The 17,124-nt window shown below is 41.9% G+C and overlaps 1 protein-coding gene across 1 annotated transcript; it reads right to left on the minus strand.

The window, feature by feature from the left end:
• Positions 1–5,572: 5,572 nt before the first annotated feature.
• LOC135517314 (twisted gastrulation protein homolog 1-A-like) lies at positions 5,573–16,507 on the minus strand. The gene is made up of 5 exons (XM_064941504.1): positions 16,366–16,507; positions 15,577–15,723; positions 14,480–14,579; positions 11,018–11,290; positions 5,573–9,997 (listed from the first exon to the last, which is right to left on the minus strand). The coding sequence occupies exons 2-5, from the start codon at positions 15,694–15,696 to the stop codon at positions 9,816–9,818; spliced, it is 675 nt and encodes a 224-aa protein (XP_064797576.1). The 5' UTR covers positions 15,697–15,723; positions 16,366–16,507; the 3' UTR covers positions 5,573–9,815.
• Between the last annotated feature and the right edge of the window lie 617 nt (positions 16,508–17,124).

The following is a 17,124-nucleotide window of genomic DNA, read 5'->3' on the forward strand; positions in this document are numbered from 1 at the left end:
TTAAACAAGTGGATTGAATGTTGGATATGACCTAATAGATGAATAAGGCTGGAGACGTTGCAGTAAAGTTTTTTGCTTATCTCTAGGCTCCCTGACAGCCTTGGTGGCCTTTAGGCTACATTTACACATGCAGCCCAATTCTGATTTTTTTTACTAATTGGTATTTTTGGACAATCAGATCAGCTCTGAAAAATATGAGGTGATTGGTCTAATGACCAGAATTGGGCTGCCTGTGTGAAACTAAATGTTGCAGGCCTTTTTATAAGCATTGCTAAGACATGGGGAATAAGCTCGGAGGACTTGGGGCAGTAACGACCAGATTCCTCTGTGGCATGACTTGCACCTCACAGATTACCTGTCTAAACACAGCTGATGTATGCTCCCAAACCTTAAACCAATCAAATCAGCTCTTTTCACATCAGAACCTTTTCAGAGCTGATCTGACTGGTTAGCGAAAAGAATATCAGAATTGGGCTGCCTGTGTTAACGCCGCCAGTGGAACACAGTCCTGACCAAAACCAGATCACACCAGACAACCTTTACTACCATGGTGGTACATTTACTTTTTAGGCCACCACCGGTAGTGGCTGGCAGATGCCCTAATTTTACCAGCCATTCAAATATTTCACGAGCCATCACCCCCCCAAAAATTTAATAATTAGGATAAACCACAGAAAACATTGTACCCCACTTTCAACGCTGTAATGTTGAGATTAACTCTTCCAGAGCTGGCATGCACACCATTTTTTGGGGATTGAGAAAAAAGAAACCTCTCCCAAATGCTCAGTATGTCCACCTGCAAATGAGGCTATTAAGAATAGCCATTCTACCAGCCAATGCCAAAATCTACCAGTTGGTGGCTGGTGTTAATTTCCAAACCTGTTTACTACCATCAACTGTTCCATTCTGTAGTGTGCATAGCAACATTTATAGGTCCTAGATATTTAGCTGTATCCTTATTGAATAGTCTGATGTGAAGCCATTCCCCGTTTTCAGAAATATGAATTCAAGCGTACATAGGCCTACTTCAGCAGAGGGACTAAAGATCCACTTTCTACCATTTAGTCTGAATACCCATAATGTTGGAGACCATATAGAATCAGTGGTCAATAGCCTAGGTATAAACGCAATGTGCAACATTAGCCTAGATATAAACGCAACGTGCAACAATGATTTTACTGAGTTACAGTTAAGAAAATCAGTCAATTTAAATACATTCATTTAGCCCTAATCTATGGTTGGGATTGGGAAGGCATAGGCCCACCTACTAGGGATCAAGGCCCAGCCAATCGATTTTTCCCCACAAAAGGGCTTTGTTAGACATAAATACTCCTCGGTTTCATCAGCTGTCCAGGTGGCTGGTCTCTGATGATTCCGCAGGGGGAAAAGCCGGATGTGGAGGTCCTGGCCTGGCCTAATTACATGTGGTCGGTCTGTGGACGTCAGATGCCAAATTCTCTAAAACGATGAAAGCTTTATGGTAGCGAAATTAACATTAAATTAACCTTTCCGGTGGACATTCCTGCAGTCTGCCACAGATGCCTCAAGTCATGCTATCTGTTGTGTGACAAAACTTGCTGTTTGATTGTCCCCAGCACAAGGACTTGTGTAATGATCATGCTGTTTAATCAGCTTCTTAATATTCTATTATTTGCAAAGGAGAAATGCTCACGAACAGGGATGTAAACACATTTGTTCATAAAATTTGAGAAATACACTCTTCAACATTTCTGGGATCTTTTATTTCAGCTCATGAAACATGGAAAACAACACGTTACATGTTGTGTTTAGTATAGATGGCTTTACATAATAACTGGCCACTGAGTGTATAGTTACCACTAGGAAATATAATATGTCTTCACAGCATTGAAATACACACCAATTAAATATCCCTTGCACTAAAGTAAGGCATAAACAAAAACAACCAATGTACAGTTTAATTATTTTATTTTAAATGGAAGACATCTCAACTCTGTTTCAATAAAAACTCAAGTTCCTGTCTGGAAAACGAACAACACAATCCTTGATCAACCCAGACCGGCCTTAGGCTAGTAACACACAGACATACATCTCTGAATATTCCTTGGTCTGAGGGTAGCTAATCATACGAGCAGGGTCTATCTGCAGACCGCGTTTACCACATGCTGTGCCCACTACGCTTCACTTACTACATGCCACGCCCCCTGCGATGCGGTTGAGGCTGCTACACTGGCACACACAGTCGTTCACCCCCACCTACTAGCATGTACCAGGTAGTATCACGCAGGAATAGGCTTGGCTGCGCTAGCTACTTGCCATAACGTTAACAGAAATGCGGGAAAGCAGTGCTTGGCAGGCGGGGGCGAAGGACACTACCAGTTTCCCCTAGCCTAGCTAGCAGCCTCCTTCGTTGGGGTGATAGGCATACAACGTTGTTGCATTAACGCCAGCTACTGTGCTTGAGTGTGGGCCGGAGACGGCGCTAGCAGCACTGCCACAGATAAAAGCTTTATTGCATACATCTTGAACAACTTTGTTAGGTGAGGAAGATGGCGGGAACTGAGTTTTTTGGTGTTGTCAAAAGAATTTGCTCGGCAAAGGGAAGTCAGGAGTGGAAATGGCGGCGAGTAGTGCAGATCAAATTGGGGAAATTGGTGACGCAACAGCTGTGCTGGAATGTGAACAATATGGATGATACTTCGAGAACACAAACTCTCGCATCGTTCACAGTAAAGGGCGAGGGAGTCCGGGGGATGACTGAAAGTGCAATGGCGGAAGTATTTTGCGATTATCTTGGCCTAAATATAGTTGGTGAGAATGAGTGGACGTTGGTGAAAGGGAATTGAAAGGGCTAAAGTTGGAAATACACAGCAGTTTATGGTTTCAGTGCGATTCACAAGAAATTGTTTTTTGGGGTGACTTGTTTGTTGTCTCAAAGGTGGTGAAGTGGAATCGGTTCGAGTGACCAGAAGCGGTATGATGCTGATGTTCATTTGTGTCAACAACGCAAAAGGCGAAAGAGCTGTGGCTCAACAAGATGTGAAAAGTTGTGATTTTCAGAGTAGGGCACCGGTTAAAAGGTGTCATCTCAGGTGTTTCGTTGTATATAGAGGCTTTGTAGTTGTCGAATGAAAAAAATATGTAGTAGTTGAAGAGTCAGATGAAGCATGTTATTGAGATGGGAATCACGTTCCCCCCTGTTGAGGATGAAGGAGATCGCAGTAGCTAGGATCGGTGCCATCCAGCAGGTCTCCTATGTGGAGAAGTGCGTAGAGAGATGGTAGTGGATGGCCCACAGTCTGCAGTGAATGCCATGCAGGAGAAGGATACCGACATACTAACAAGAAGGTGGACGTTGTTGCGTTTTATAGCCCAAGTGATAAATTGCACTAGTCAAACTAATAAAACTTCTAAGGTAGACATCATTGTGAAGGCAGCAAATAGATTTCTGGATCTCCAGGGCTTTACAGCCAAAATGTTATGGGGAGTACTGAATGAGTTTACACCTCCCAGGTTCCTGAGTCTGTATAGGGATCTGAATAGTACAGTTTTTGTTTGAAATTCAGGGTAGTATCGTGAATTTGGTTCATGTTTATTTTTTGGTAATTTCTACAATTTGTTCATTTTTTTTACTACCCCATACTGCATGTTTCAAGCAGACCACCATCGTCCCTGTGGCCAAGAAAGCAAAGAAAACCTGCTTAAATGACTACCGCCCCGTAGCACTCACATTGGTAGCCATGAAGTTCTTTGAAAGGCTGGTCATGGCTCACATCAACACCATCATCCTGGAAACACTAGAATCACTCCAACTCGCATACTACCCCAACAGATCCACAGCTGACGCAATCTCAATCACACTCCACACTGCTCTTTCTCACCTGTACAAAAGGAACACCTATGTGAGAAAGCTATTAATTGACTACAGCTCAGCGTTCAACACCATAGTGCCCACATAGCTCATCACTATGCTAAGGACCCTGGGACTGAACACCTCACGGGTTGCCCCCAGGTGGTAAGGGCAGGCAACAACACATCTGCTAAGCTGACCCTCAAAACGTGGGCCCCTCAGGGGTGCATGCTTAGTTCACCCACGACTGCGTACCAAGCACGACTCCAACACAATTAAGTTTGCTGATGACACAACGGTGGTAGGCCTGATCACCTACAACGATGAGACAGCCTATAGGGAGGTCAGAGACCTGGCAGTATGGTGCCAGGACAACAACCTCGCAATGAATGTGAGCAAGACAAAAGGAGATGATTGTGGACTACAGGAAAGGGAAGGGGGTGAACACGCCCCCATTCAAATTGACGAGGCTGTAGTGGAGTAGGTCGAGAGTTTCAAGTTTGTTGGTGTCCACATCACCAAACTATCATGGTCCAAACACACCAAGAAAGTTGTGACGAGGGCACGACCACTCCTCTTCCCCCTCAGGAGACTGAAAATATTTGGCATGGGTCCCCAGATCCTCAAAAAGTTCGACATCTGCACCATCGAGAGCATCCTGACCGGTTACATCACCGTCTATTATGGCAACTGCTCGGCATCCGATCGCAAGGCGCTACAGAGGGTAGTGCTTACAGCCCAGTACATCACTGGGGCCAAGCTTCCTGCCATCCAGGACCCTATATACTAGGTGGTGTCAGGATCAAACTCCAGTCACCCAAGTCATAGACTGTTCTATCTGCTACCGCAAGGCAAGCGGTACTAGAGCGCACGAAAAGTGTTTTTATCTTTCAACCATTTTGAGTAGCTTTAGGTAGGGAAGTGGGTAATGAAAGAGATGGTTTGGGAAGAGTTGGACAGCAGAGTGAAGGAAAGGCAGTCAACAAAGTGCTCAGTATATGTGGCAAATCCTTCTAAACTGTTTAAAGAAGTCCAGGTGAAGCTAGTTGAAAGAATTCCAACAGTGTGCGAAGTTGACAAGGCAAAGGGTGGCTGCTTTGACGAATCTCAAATATACAATATATTTTGATTCGTTTAACCTTTTTGGTTACTACATGATTCCATATGTGTTACTTCATAGTTTTGACGTCTTCACTATTATTCTACAATGTAGACAATAGTAAAAATAAAGAAACCCTGGAGTGACTAGGTGGCCTAACTTTTGACTGGTACTGTATGTAAACTGTTCATTATGTTAAATATGTATATTAGGAGGGTTATGGGAAAAGATGGTGTCAGTAACTCATTAGGACAGCGGATTGCAGAGGAGAAAGATGCCTAGTAAAGCTACAGTTGACTGTTTCTTTTGGATTTAAATTTAGCTCTAACATTTCATTTGGATTAAAAAAAATATATATATTTCATTTGGATTAAAAAAATATATATATATTTCATTTGGATTAAAAAAAAATATATATATTTCATTTGGATTAAAAAAAAATATATATTTCATTTGGATTAAAAAAATATATATATATTTCATTTGGATAAAAAAAATATATATATATTTCATTTGGATAAAAAAAATATATATATATATTTCATTTGGATAAAAAAAATATATATATATTTCATTTGGATAAAAAAAAAAATATATATATATATATATATATATATATATATATATATATAAAACCAGGTAGGTCAGTTGAGAACAAGTTCTCATTTACAACTGTGACAGTGTGACAAAAAGCAACAGCACAGTTACACATAGGATAAACACAATAGAAAAATCTATATACACAGTGTGTGCAAATGGCGTAAGGAGGTAAGGCAATAAATAGGCCATAGTAGCGAAGTAATTGCAATTTGTCAAATTAACACATTAACAGTGATAGATGTGCAAGTAGAAATACTGGTGTGCAAAACATTTTTAAAAAGTAAATAAAAACAATATGGGGATGAGGTAGGTAATTTGGCTCTTTCTACTGCTTCTTTTGGATTTAATTTGCATGTTGCTACTTCTCATTTTGTACTTAAGGATTTGATCCCAAGTGGCGCAGCCATCTAAGGCACTGTATCTCAGTGCTAGAGGCGTCACTACAGACACCCTGGTTTGAATCCAGGCTGTATCACAACCGGCCGTGATTGGGAGTCCCATAGGGCGGCACACAATTGGCCCAGCTTCATCCGGGTTTGGCTGGTGTAGGCCATCTGTGGCAGACCAGGGGGTTTGGTCAAGACGTTTACATAGGTCAGACACGGACAGAGTATGATTAGCTCGGTTTCAAGGGAGTTTATTAAATAATAAACCAAATGAAAAGGATAGGTCTCCCCCATGAGACCCTCTCCGGGATACCATCTTCTGGGCTCCGGGTCTGGCTGTATCCTGTCGGGCACACAACTTCAACTCCCTCGTCTTAGCTCGGGCCCCGTCACCAACTACACGGAAGTCACCTTACTTCCCCCAGACCTCTCCTGTGTGTTGCCCTTCTGGCAGCTTTAAGGGGCTTGTACAGCTGTAGACCACACTATTTACCAAGAGAGTTTATCTATATTCTTCGTAGCTGTCTATTAGGGTAGCTGTCAGATCGGGTCTGGCCGGCTAGGATAAGTTCTAGATAGCATAAGTTGAGATCAGTGTGGAAGAACTTGACTGGCCTGCACAAAGCCCTGACCTCAACCCCATCAAACACCTTTGGGAGGAATTGGAACGCCGACTGCAAGCCCAACATCAGTGCCTGACCTCACTAATGCTTGTGGCTGAATAGAAGCAAGTCCCTGCAGCAATGTTCCAACGTCTAGTTGGATATGTTCGGCCATTCCGGTCAGCCAGACAGATAGGACAAATTCGACTGGCTGAACAGGTAAGTAAAGTTTGGCCTGCCGGTCAGGAAAAATTTGGTGTTCGGTCCAATAAGATAAGTTTGGCCGGCTTGCCAGACCCGATCTGACAAGTTCGGCCAGATACCCTATACTGAGAAAGCGAATAGTTTTTGAAAATTTTGCTAATGTATTACAAATTTAAAAAAACATACCATATTTACATACGCATTCAGACCCTTTGCTATGAGACTCAAAATTGACCTCAGGTGCGTCCTCTTTCCAATGATCATCCATGAGACGTTTCTACAACTTGGAGTCCACCTGTGGTAAATCCAATTGATTGGATATGATTCGGAAAGGCACACACCTGTTTATATAAGGTCCCACAGCTGATAGTGCATGTCAGATCAAAGACCAGGCCATGAGGTCAAAGGAATAGTCCGTAGAGCTCCTAGACAGGATTGTGTCGAGGCACAGATCTGGGGAAGGGTACCAAAATATTTCTGCAGCATTGAATGTCCCCAAGAACACAGTGGCCATTCTTAAATGGAAGAAGTTTGGCACCACCAAGACTCTTCCTAGAGCTGGCTGCCCGGCCAAACTGAGCAGTCGTGGGAGAAGGGCCTTGGTCTGGGAGGTGACCAAGAACTTGAGACATCTGTGGCATTGTGTTATGTGATCATGCCGTTTAATCAGCTTCTTGATATGCCACAGCTGTCAGGTGATGGATTTTCTTGACAAAGGAGAAATGCTCACTAATGGATGTTAACAAATTTGTGCATAACATTTGAAAGAAATAAGCTTTTGTTGCATATGGTACATTTGATCTTTTATTTCAGATCATGAAACATGGGATATATTTTTGTTCAGTCAAAGTGCCCCATGCAATAAGAGGATCCACTGTCTCTATGCTATATAGGGGAAAAGTTTAAAATTATTCTCTTGGTTAAAAACAATTTGTCGTCCAGTAGGCTTTGATTTAAAGTTCCAATATCCTCGCCCTCGTGTAAATTCTGTAAGTGTAATATGTATACCAATTATTTGATGGCCTGACAGCATTCTGTCCCTTATCAACACTTAACTTTTGGTGCCAGCGACAATGACATAAGAAAGTAATTAAGACAACTAGCTTGATTGATCCTTCGGATCTGTTTGCACATTCAGATCAAACGTGTCAATACCATCACTCCTTGTGAGTTTCTTTGTCCATGGGAGAAATACATTTTCACCCCCGTCATTTTGTCCATACAACTGTCTAAAAGTGTAGAATGAGTTTCCTGCAAAGAATAGATATTTACATTCCTTCTCTTTTAGCCAGATGAAGACAGATCGTCTTGTTATTATCTGCAACACCATTACATTACATACAATTTTATCTAGCTATACTTATTTCACCACTTACCATGTTTGTAAACTTACCATTAAGAAGTACCATGGTAATTGAGTGTCCATATAAACTGTACCATAATATTTGCACTGTTAAGCATACCGTAGCTGCGACTAAGGAAACCTCTAATTGTCCTTCAATATTCCACCCCATCCCACGTAGGGTTGTCATTCCAGTGAATGTCTGACCAACCCTTTACACATGTATCCTAGGGCCTTTCAAGAGATATGGGCTCATCCTTTAAAAAGAGCACATGGTGCCACCTACAGTACAGAACCAGATCCGCAGCCAACATCATTTCGAACCCCTTCCCCTCAGTTGTACTGCATATTTAAAAAAAAAACATGCATATCCTAATTTATTCCCACAATTGACAAATAATATGCATAATAATAAGCACTTCTAATGATTGCTACCCATAATGGCCGGTAGTAGGAGTTCTACATTTTGGTCAACTGATGTGGGATGCATGCCCCTCTCTCCCTTTCCACCCACAGTTCGACCTACCCCCACACCCAACTCGGCAGGGTAGCCTAGTGGTTAGAGCGTTGGACTAGTAACCGGAAGGTTGCAAGTTCAAACCCCCGAGCTGACAAGGTACAAATCTGTCGTTCTGCCCCTGAACAGGCAGTTAACCCACTGTTCCCAGTCCGTCATTGAAAATAAGAATGTGTTCTTAACTGACTTGCCTGGTTAAATAAAGGTAAAAAATAAATAAAAAAAAGGTTCAACAGTTGTTCCATCCCTGAGCCCAACTCAAGAGAAGACTTGATGTTTGAATGCGTATACAGTTTGGCTGTTTAAGAAGGCATGCCAAATTAAGCCGGAATGGGAAGATTTGATTAACCAACACTAGAGTGTTGGCTGATGAAGCTCGGATACCCCCAACACACCCACATGCTGGTCCCCGGTTGTGAACTTGTCTGACCAGCCTACCAAACTTATCTGGCTGCACTCGTCTCATCTGTCCAGCGAGCTGACCTTAACCCATCTGGCAGAACTTACCCTATCTGGCCAATTGTCCTAACTTGTTATCTGTCCAGCCAGCTGAACATATATTCCAGATGACTTGTCCTATCGGGCCAGCCAGCTGAACTAGTTTCATCTGGCCAAACTTATTTCTGAAAATTATCATATCTGGCCAAACTTGTCCCAACTTTTCAAGGCCTGGAAAACACAAAATTCCATCACCGTACAAACCGTGCTTATCCTATCTGGTCAGCCAAACATGTCCCATCTGTCTGGCCAGCTGAACTTAACCCATCTGTACCAAACATGTCCTATATGTCTGGCTGAACTTAACTTAAATAATGTTTACAGTATGAAACAAATCATTTTAACTGCACATATAAAATCAAACATGTGAATGGCTGGCTATTAGTTTGATTGAATATGGACGTTGTTTCCTAAAATAACACGTGATAAAACAATTATACAAATAGCATTTACTCCGATTTTCCATGACATCAAAAATAAAATGCCATTGCATTACACATTTTAAAACATTGACCTCTCCTCTTAACTAGAAAAAAATTCAAAACGATATATTTCTAATTTGCTAAAGAACCTATAAAATATAAAAATGAGCAAAAATAATTCATAATACATAAAAATACTGAAGCATTATGAAAGTCATATTCCTCAGTTAACCTTCACCATCTGCTACTCCAGATAGTGCCCCCTTGTGGCAGTTTGAACACAGTACCCTAATGTCCCCAGTCCTATTAGCTTCAATCAGAACAGGCAGTTCATACACTTGACAGTTTTGCTGCCGTAGTCGAGGCACTCTGGGCCGATACACTCACAGCAGGCATTGTGGAACCAGCGGTATTTGGAGCCCCCCATGGACTCGCAGTATTGCTTGCACTGGCGGATGGACACGCAGTCGTCAAAGTACACCACAGTGCACATGTTATCTGCGGAGGGGAAAGACATGGCATTCAACGGCTTATTTCTCCAAGGAATACAACAGGGAAATATTACCACTATCCATTTGAAAGATTTACGGAAAAACATGCTTAGTCGTCACTTTACGAAGGTACTCTAAAGCAGGGTTTCCCCAACTCTGTCTTGGCCCCCCGGGAAAAAGGGAATCCGGAAACACTGGACATATTTAAAAATGTAGGCATAGCCGCTTGACTCGTTCAGAATTCCCTGCTCAGAAATATGATCAGAATACTAAACCTACATGAACTGTCAAGTGGCCTCACACACACACACAGGTTCCTACAAATCACTAGGACCGGTTGCTGAGTAGAAGACAAATGGAGTGGATGCACATGAAAGTCCACAAGGCCAGCAGCAATCTACTCAATTTGCAGGGCTTGCAGCCCACTAAACCCATCAAAAGATTGCATATGTTTTATTGGAGGGGTCTAGCCACCGAGCTCGGATCAAAGCAGCTTTAGCGATGACTTCATTATAGCTCTCCCTCTCCTAAAACAATAGACTGTCGGGGATTTGAGCTATTCATTGGCTCTTGGGGTTTCCCTAAAATAGTGGGATGGACCAAAGTTCATATCTTTAGCACTTATGGGGGTGCCCAATCTGCCAGAATATTTTATTTAACTAGGCAGCAAACCGACTTTGGCGACTAGTAAGTATTTTATTTAAACCTCCCTCTTTGGGCTGGATGTTTCAATGTGTAGTTCATACAGTCATAACCTGTGAGCATCATGTTACCTGTGTGACCTTGCTGAGCTTCACAATAGAAATTTATAGACACGATGTGTGAAAAATGAAAAGATCGGTCCCATGACTTGAATGATATTTTTGCTACAAATGCTAAACTATCATAGAATCTTCTGATGAACTAAAACTTGGATAAAAGGCATCTTTGTAAGACTATGATGTGCCCCGCTCTGTTTATTCTCTTATTATGAAATACCCAGCAGCTATGACTGTCCCCAAAATTCAACCCGCTCATCCCTCCCTACCTTCGGTACTTTGGGTGTTATCGTAGCTGGTGTGGATACTGTTCCCGGTCAGGGAGACATTTTGGTGCTGGTCCTCCAGAGTTTCCAGGAAAGACACCAGGTTCTCATGGTAAGATAGTTCCTCAGCCACGGGGAAGGATACTACCATCATGTTGATAGGTGCGTCGCCCTCGGTGAGGGCACGGAACAGTGAGGGGATGGGTCGGTAGAGTTCCTCCACCGTGCTCTTGGAGGTAGCCGGAGTATCGCTGTAGTTCCTGGGGTTACACATCCCTGTGTGATGGGATGCAGGGAACAAGTTGATAAAAGTCAAATACTTTTACAATAAATTTCTGATCATCAATAAACCACCATTTGTTCATATGATACTCACCGTTCACTGCACTACACTTGTAAAATAGGATGGGTGCACTACCTTGAACAATCAGTGAATAATGGAAGGAAGGATTTGGAGGAGCTCAATATGATGCAAAACCAAATACCCATCCTCATTAATCCATTCTGCCCCTGGTTGTAGTTTGCCCTTTTCAAATGTGCACCTAGTACGTAGGACCAAGTCACTAGCAAGTCTCAAGCAAAATGGTCAAAGTTTCAAGTCCTAAGTAGAACTGGCAGAGTCTAGAGTCAATTCCAAGTTGTGCATTTTAAGAGCAAGTTGAGCTGAGCCAAGTTATTTCAAGTCAAAAAATAAAATAAAATAAATCAAGACATGCAATGACATCAATCAACTACAAATCTTTGTCTATTTATTGAGGCTAGCAGACAGCCCTTTTCATTATTTTGTCTACAACACATTTTGATTATGTAATAATACATTTTAACTCATTCCAAATGCAAGCTTCATAAGATCAATATCAAGCAATTTTGACTTAACAAAAGACCTATGCTAGTAATTGTTGCTTGATGCCCAATTGCTGGTGCGATGGCAAAGCAAACAGTGGGAACCAATCATGAAGTGGAACGACATTTATTGGATATTTTAAACTTTTTTAACAAATCAAAAACTGAAACATTGGGCCTGCAAAATTATTCAGCCCCTTTACTTTCAGTGCAGCAAACTCTCTCCAGACGTTCAGTGAGGATCTCTGAATGATCCAATGTTGACCTAAATGACTAATGATGATAAATACAATCCACCTGTGTGTAATCAAGTCTCCGTATAAATGCACCTGCACTGTGATAGTGTCAGAGGTCCGTTAAAAGCGCAGAGAGCATCATGAAGAACAAGGAACACACCAGGCAGGTCCGAGATACTGGTGTGAAGAAGTTTAAAGCCGGATTTGGATACAAAAAGATTTCCCAAGCTTTAAACAACCCAAGGAGCACTTTGCAAGCGATAATATTGAAATGGAAGGAGTATCAGACCACTGCAAATCTACCAAGACCTGGCCGTCCCTCAACTTTCAGCTCATACAAGGAGAAGACTGATCAGAGATGCAGCCAAGAGGCCCATGATCACTCTGGATGAACTGCAGAGATCTACAGCTGAGGTGGGAGACTCTGTCCATAGGACAACAATCAGTCGTATATTGCACAAATCTGGCCTTTATGGAAGAGTAGCAAAAAGAAAGCAATTTCTTAAAGATATCCATAAAAAGTGTCGTTTAAAGTTTGCCACAAGCCACCTGGGAGACACACCAAACATGTGGAAGAAGGTGCTCTGGTCAGATGAAACCAAAATTGAACTTTTTGGCAACAATGCAAAACGTTATGTTTGGCGGAAAAGCAACACAGCTCCTCACCTTGAACACACCATACCCACTGTCAAACATGGTGGTGGCAGGATCATGGTTTGGGCCTGCTTTTTTCAGCAGGGACAGGGAAGATGGTTAAAATTGATGGGAAGATGGATGGAGCCAAATACAGGACCATTCTGGAAGAAAACCTGGAGGAGTCTGCAAAAGACCTGAGACTGGGACGGAGATTTGTCTTCCAACAAGACAATGATCCAAAACATAAAGCAAAATCTACAATGGAATAGTTCAAAAATAAACATATCCAGGTGTTAGAATGGATTCAGGTCTGGACTTTGACTTGGCCAATCGAGAATCTGTGGAAAGAACTGAAAACTGCTGTTCACAAATGCTCTCTATCCAACCTCACTGAGCTCGAGCTGTTTTGCAAGGAGGAATGGGAAAAAACTTCAGTCTCTTGATGTGCAAAACTGATAGAGACATACCCCAAGCGACTTACAGCTGTAATCGCAGCAAAAGGTGGCGCTACAAAGTATTAACTTAAGGGGGCTGAATAATTTTGCATGCCCAATTTTTCCGTTTTTGATTTGTTAAAAAAATCCAATAAATGTCGTTCCACTTCATGATTGTGTCCCACTTGTTGTTGATTCTTCACAAAAAAATACAGTTTTATATCTTTATGTTTGAAGCCTGAAATGTGGCAAAAGGTCACAAAGTTCAAGGGGGCCGAATACTTTCGCAAGGCACTGTAAGTCTCAAGTTTTTATTTTCTATCATCTCGAGTCTCAAATTTGTGAAGAGCCAGACTCGAGTCCAAATCCTGTGTCTCAATTCTACAGTCGTGGCCAAAAGTTAAGAATGACAAATATTAATTTCCAAAGTTTGCTGCTTCAGTGTCTTCTCCGGACAAGCTTTTTTTCCGGATGCCCCAAACAATCGGAAAGGGGATTCAGAGAAAATATCTTTACCCCAGTCCTCAGCATCCCAATCCCTGTACTTTTGACAGAATATCAGTCTGTCCCTGATGTTTTTCCTGAAGAGAAGTGGCTTCTTTGCTGCCCTTCTTGACACCAAGCCATCCTCCAAAAGACTTTGCCTCATTGTGCGTGCAGATACCCTCACACCTGCATGCTGCCATTCCTGAGCAAGCTCTGTACTGGTGGTGCCCCGATCCCATAGCTGAATCAACTTTAGAAGACGGTCCTGGCACTTGCTGGACTTTCTTGGGCGCCCTGAAGCCTTCATCACAACAATTGAACCGCTCTCCGTGAAGTTCTTGATGATCCGATAAATGGTTGATATAGTTGTAATCTTATAGGCAGCAATATCCTTGCCCGTGAAGACCTTTTTGTGCAAAGCAATGATGACGGCACGTGTTTCCTTGCAGGTAACCATGGTTGACAGAGGAAGAACAATGATTCTGAGCACCTCCCTTTGAAGCTTCCAGTCTGTCATTTGAACTCAATCAGCATGACAGAGTGATCTCCAGCCTTGTCCTCATCAACACTCACACCTGTGTTAACAAGAGAATCACTGACATGTCAGCTGGTCCTTTTGTGGCAGGGCTGAAATGCAGTGGAAATGTTTTTTGGGGATTAAGTTAATTTGTATGACAAAGAGGGACTTTGCAATTCATCTGATCACTCTTCATAACATTCTGGAGTATATGCAAATTGCGATCATACAAACTGAGGCAGCAGACTTTGAAAATTAATATGTGTGTCATTCTCAAAACTTTTGGCCACAACTGCACAACTCGGGCACCTACCCACACAGTCGCAGCACTCCTCCCACAGTGTGCCCAGACAGAGCATACACTCCTTACAGCATGAGCAGTTCCCATCAGAGGGCCTGCACTGACACAGCTCCTGTACATCACAAAACACACAATGTATATTATAACAGTCACATTTTATGTATGTGGCAGGACTGATGTACATACGTGCATAACTCACAAGTAAGAGAGAAACTCAGTAATAGACAGTGAAGGTGGCACACATTTGCATAACTCTTGTATGCATTTAAGCCTTTATGTTGTGCAAACATTCTTTCAATACAGTAGTCTCAGTCTGGCTTTAGTTGTTACATGAGCGCCAAAACAATATAACATTATTTTTGTGTATTGAGCACGTCATGGATGACTCAAACAAGAATATAAGCCATACATATCCTGTTAGAAATCACTACGGGCGGGTGTGTGTAACTGCGTATGTTTGAGGAGTGGGCCGACCTTAAGCTGCCTGTTCTGTGACTCCTCCAGTGTGGCTGGGAAGGCAGTTCAAAGGGAGAGCAGAGGTCAAATTCCAGATGTGCACAGGGATGGAGCTAACTAAGCACACAGTGAAGTGTGGTTGTGGCTGCAACAGCAACCATGGAAGGTATACAGATATCAATCTCCATTGGCCATCGCATGTACAGCCAAGGTAGACTAGGCTACATCCTTTGAAGACACTGTGGCTGTAAATGTAAAACATGCGCCTGATTGGAAGCCAAGCCAATATCGAGTACATTTTTAGTATCTCTGCTTTGTTAGTTGAGTGTTCTCTGAAGGGTTAATTTAGTGTGCAGGTACTGTTATGGTTGTATGCATGTTTCCAGTATAGAGAGAATGTAGAGATTTTAGGTTAATGTAAAATTACATACACAGTGGAAATGCATATTGGGAGGTGCATCAAGTCCTACAATATACCATTTTGGCATAACACTATGGCAGTGGCAATTTACTCTGAAAAGACATGAGATTCCTTATAGAAATTCCATAGAGTTCTCAAAGTGATTTAGTAACAGAAAAATGGTATTAGTGAGACAAGTTTACCTAAACCGAATGCCTTTTAAAAAACGCACTAAGAATCTTAGCCTTCTTACCTGAATGAGGCACTTGCTGACATCACTGGCACAGAGAGCTTTGTTGCAGGCGGTAATCATGGAAAGTCCAGATAGAAGGAAAAGAAGTGCAGTGGATAGTAAAAATTGAGTGGACTTCATTTCCGACACGCACGAAACAACGGTATCCTGCACCGACAAAAACAAAGAGTCAGATAAGAATTTGGGAATGTACCCCTTATTCAACATCAACAAAATACCTAGACGTCATCGGGACTCAACAAACATACTAATAAAACGCAGGAAATCGTGTCAATGAACCATCCCTTTGATTCAATTGTTATGGTAAATTGCCCGTTTGCTCTAAAAGGGGCATGATTCCCTTTCTACACAAATCCCCAAGTCGTCAGACCCACTGCAATGCAAACATTGGTTTCCCGCTTACTGGCAACTAAATTACAAAGGTTGCTGCGCATTTAATCTTAAACTCTGAATACATTTAAACGTTGTATAGCTATTACGGTAATATAATTCAATAATAGCATGTTGATCATGCAAGTAGCGCAACCCTCTTAAAGACCTCAGGGTTACATAAGGAAGGAAAGTTACATTTTATCCTAAAATTAAAAGACTTAGTTTGGATAAATTGTATGAAAAGTCTGACACTTTTCAGGCGCCGTTTATGAACAAACCTCGTGTTTTGGAGAGGCATATCCAAAGCTATGAACACCTTTTCTCAACATCAACCAACTAGGAAGAAAGGATGCCGTTTTTGTCTTGGTCAACAACGCACACCGATTAACAATATAATAAAAGTAGTATCAAACTCACCTTGCCCAACTAGTCGATTGTTGCTCCAGAGGTGAACGTTTCTTAACCCCTTTTCCACCTCTACCTTTCAGAATTAAAGCATGTTCTGACGGCGTGACTTTCCACACAAAGCAGACAGGGGTAGGCAAGCGCCTTAAAGATACAGCTACCATTTCAGACACAGGAGCCCTGCTCAGGTGAACCCGAGCCAAGAACACTGTCAATTGGTATCATGTGATAGGCCATGCCTACTGGCTTGGCAGTGATATATTCGACTAGGCTATACGAATTTATTAGCTTATCACAACAATTTTTTCACTGATAATAATAGCCAGATGAGGCCTAGACACCACTCCGAGCCTAGTTCCTTTCTAGATTTCTTCTTAGGTTCCTTCAAGGGAGTTTTTCCTGGCCACTGCTTCTTCCTCTGCATGGCTTGTTCTGGGCTGGGTATCTGTAAAGCACTTTGCAACTGCTAGTGTAAAAAGGATTTATAAAATACATGTAATAATAGAGGAATTATATTATACATTTTGTAAGCTATATAAATGAATAACTGGAGATTTCATAATGCATTGCAAATAAAGATTCATTTTATTGTTTATTTCACTTTTGTATATTATCTACCACACTTGCTTTGGCAATGTTAACATATGATTCCCATGACAATAAAGCCCCTTGAATTGAATTGAATTGAATTGATGAAAGAAGACTCGTTTTCTGGATTAGGAAGGGCGTTCAACTGAGAAGAAAACGAACTATTACATTATTGCCCAGTAG

The sequence above is a fragment of the Oncorhynchus masou genome, chromosome 28 (assembly GCF_036934945.1).
Source record: "Oncorhynchus masou masou isolate Uvic2021 chromosome 28, UVic_Omas_1.1, whole genome shotgun sequence".
Taxonomy (NCBI): domain Eukaryota; kingdom Metazoa; phylum Chordata; class Actinopteri; order Salmoniformes; family Salmonidae; genus Oncorhynchus; species Oncorhynchus masou.

Coding starts and splice junctions, on each gene's coding strand:
- LOC135517314 (XM_064941504.1), bottom strand. CDS start 15,696: ATGAAGTCCACTCAATTTTTACTATCCACTGCACTTCTTTTCCTTCTA. Junction 14,580..15,576: donor TCAGCAAGTGCCTCATTCAG/GTAAGAAGGCTA, acceptor TGTGATGTACAG/GAGCTGTGTCAGTGCAGGCC. Junction 11,291..14,479: donor GGAGTGCTGCGACTGTGTGG/GTAGGTGCCCGA, acceptor CCCATCACACAG/GGATGTGTAACCCCAGGAAC.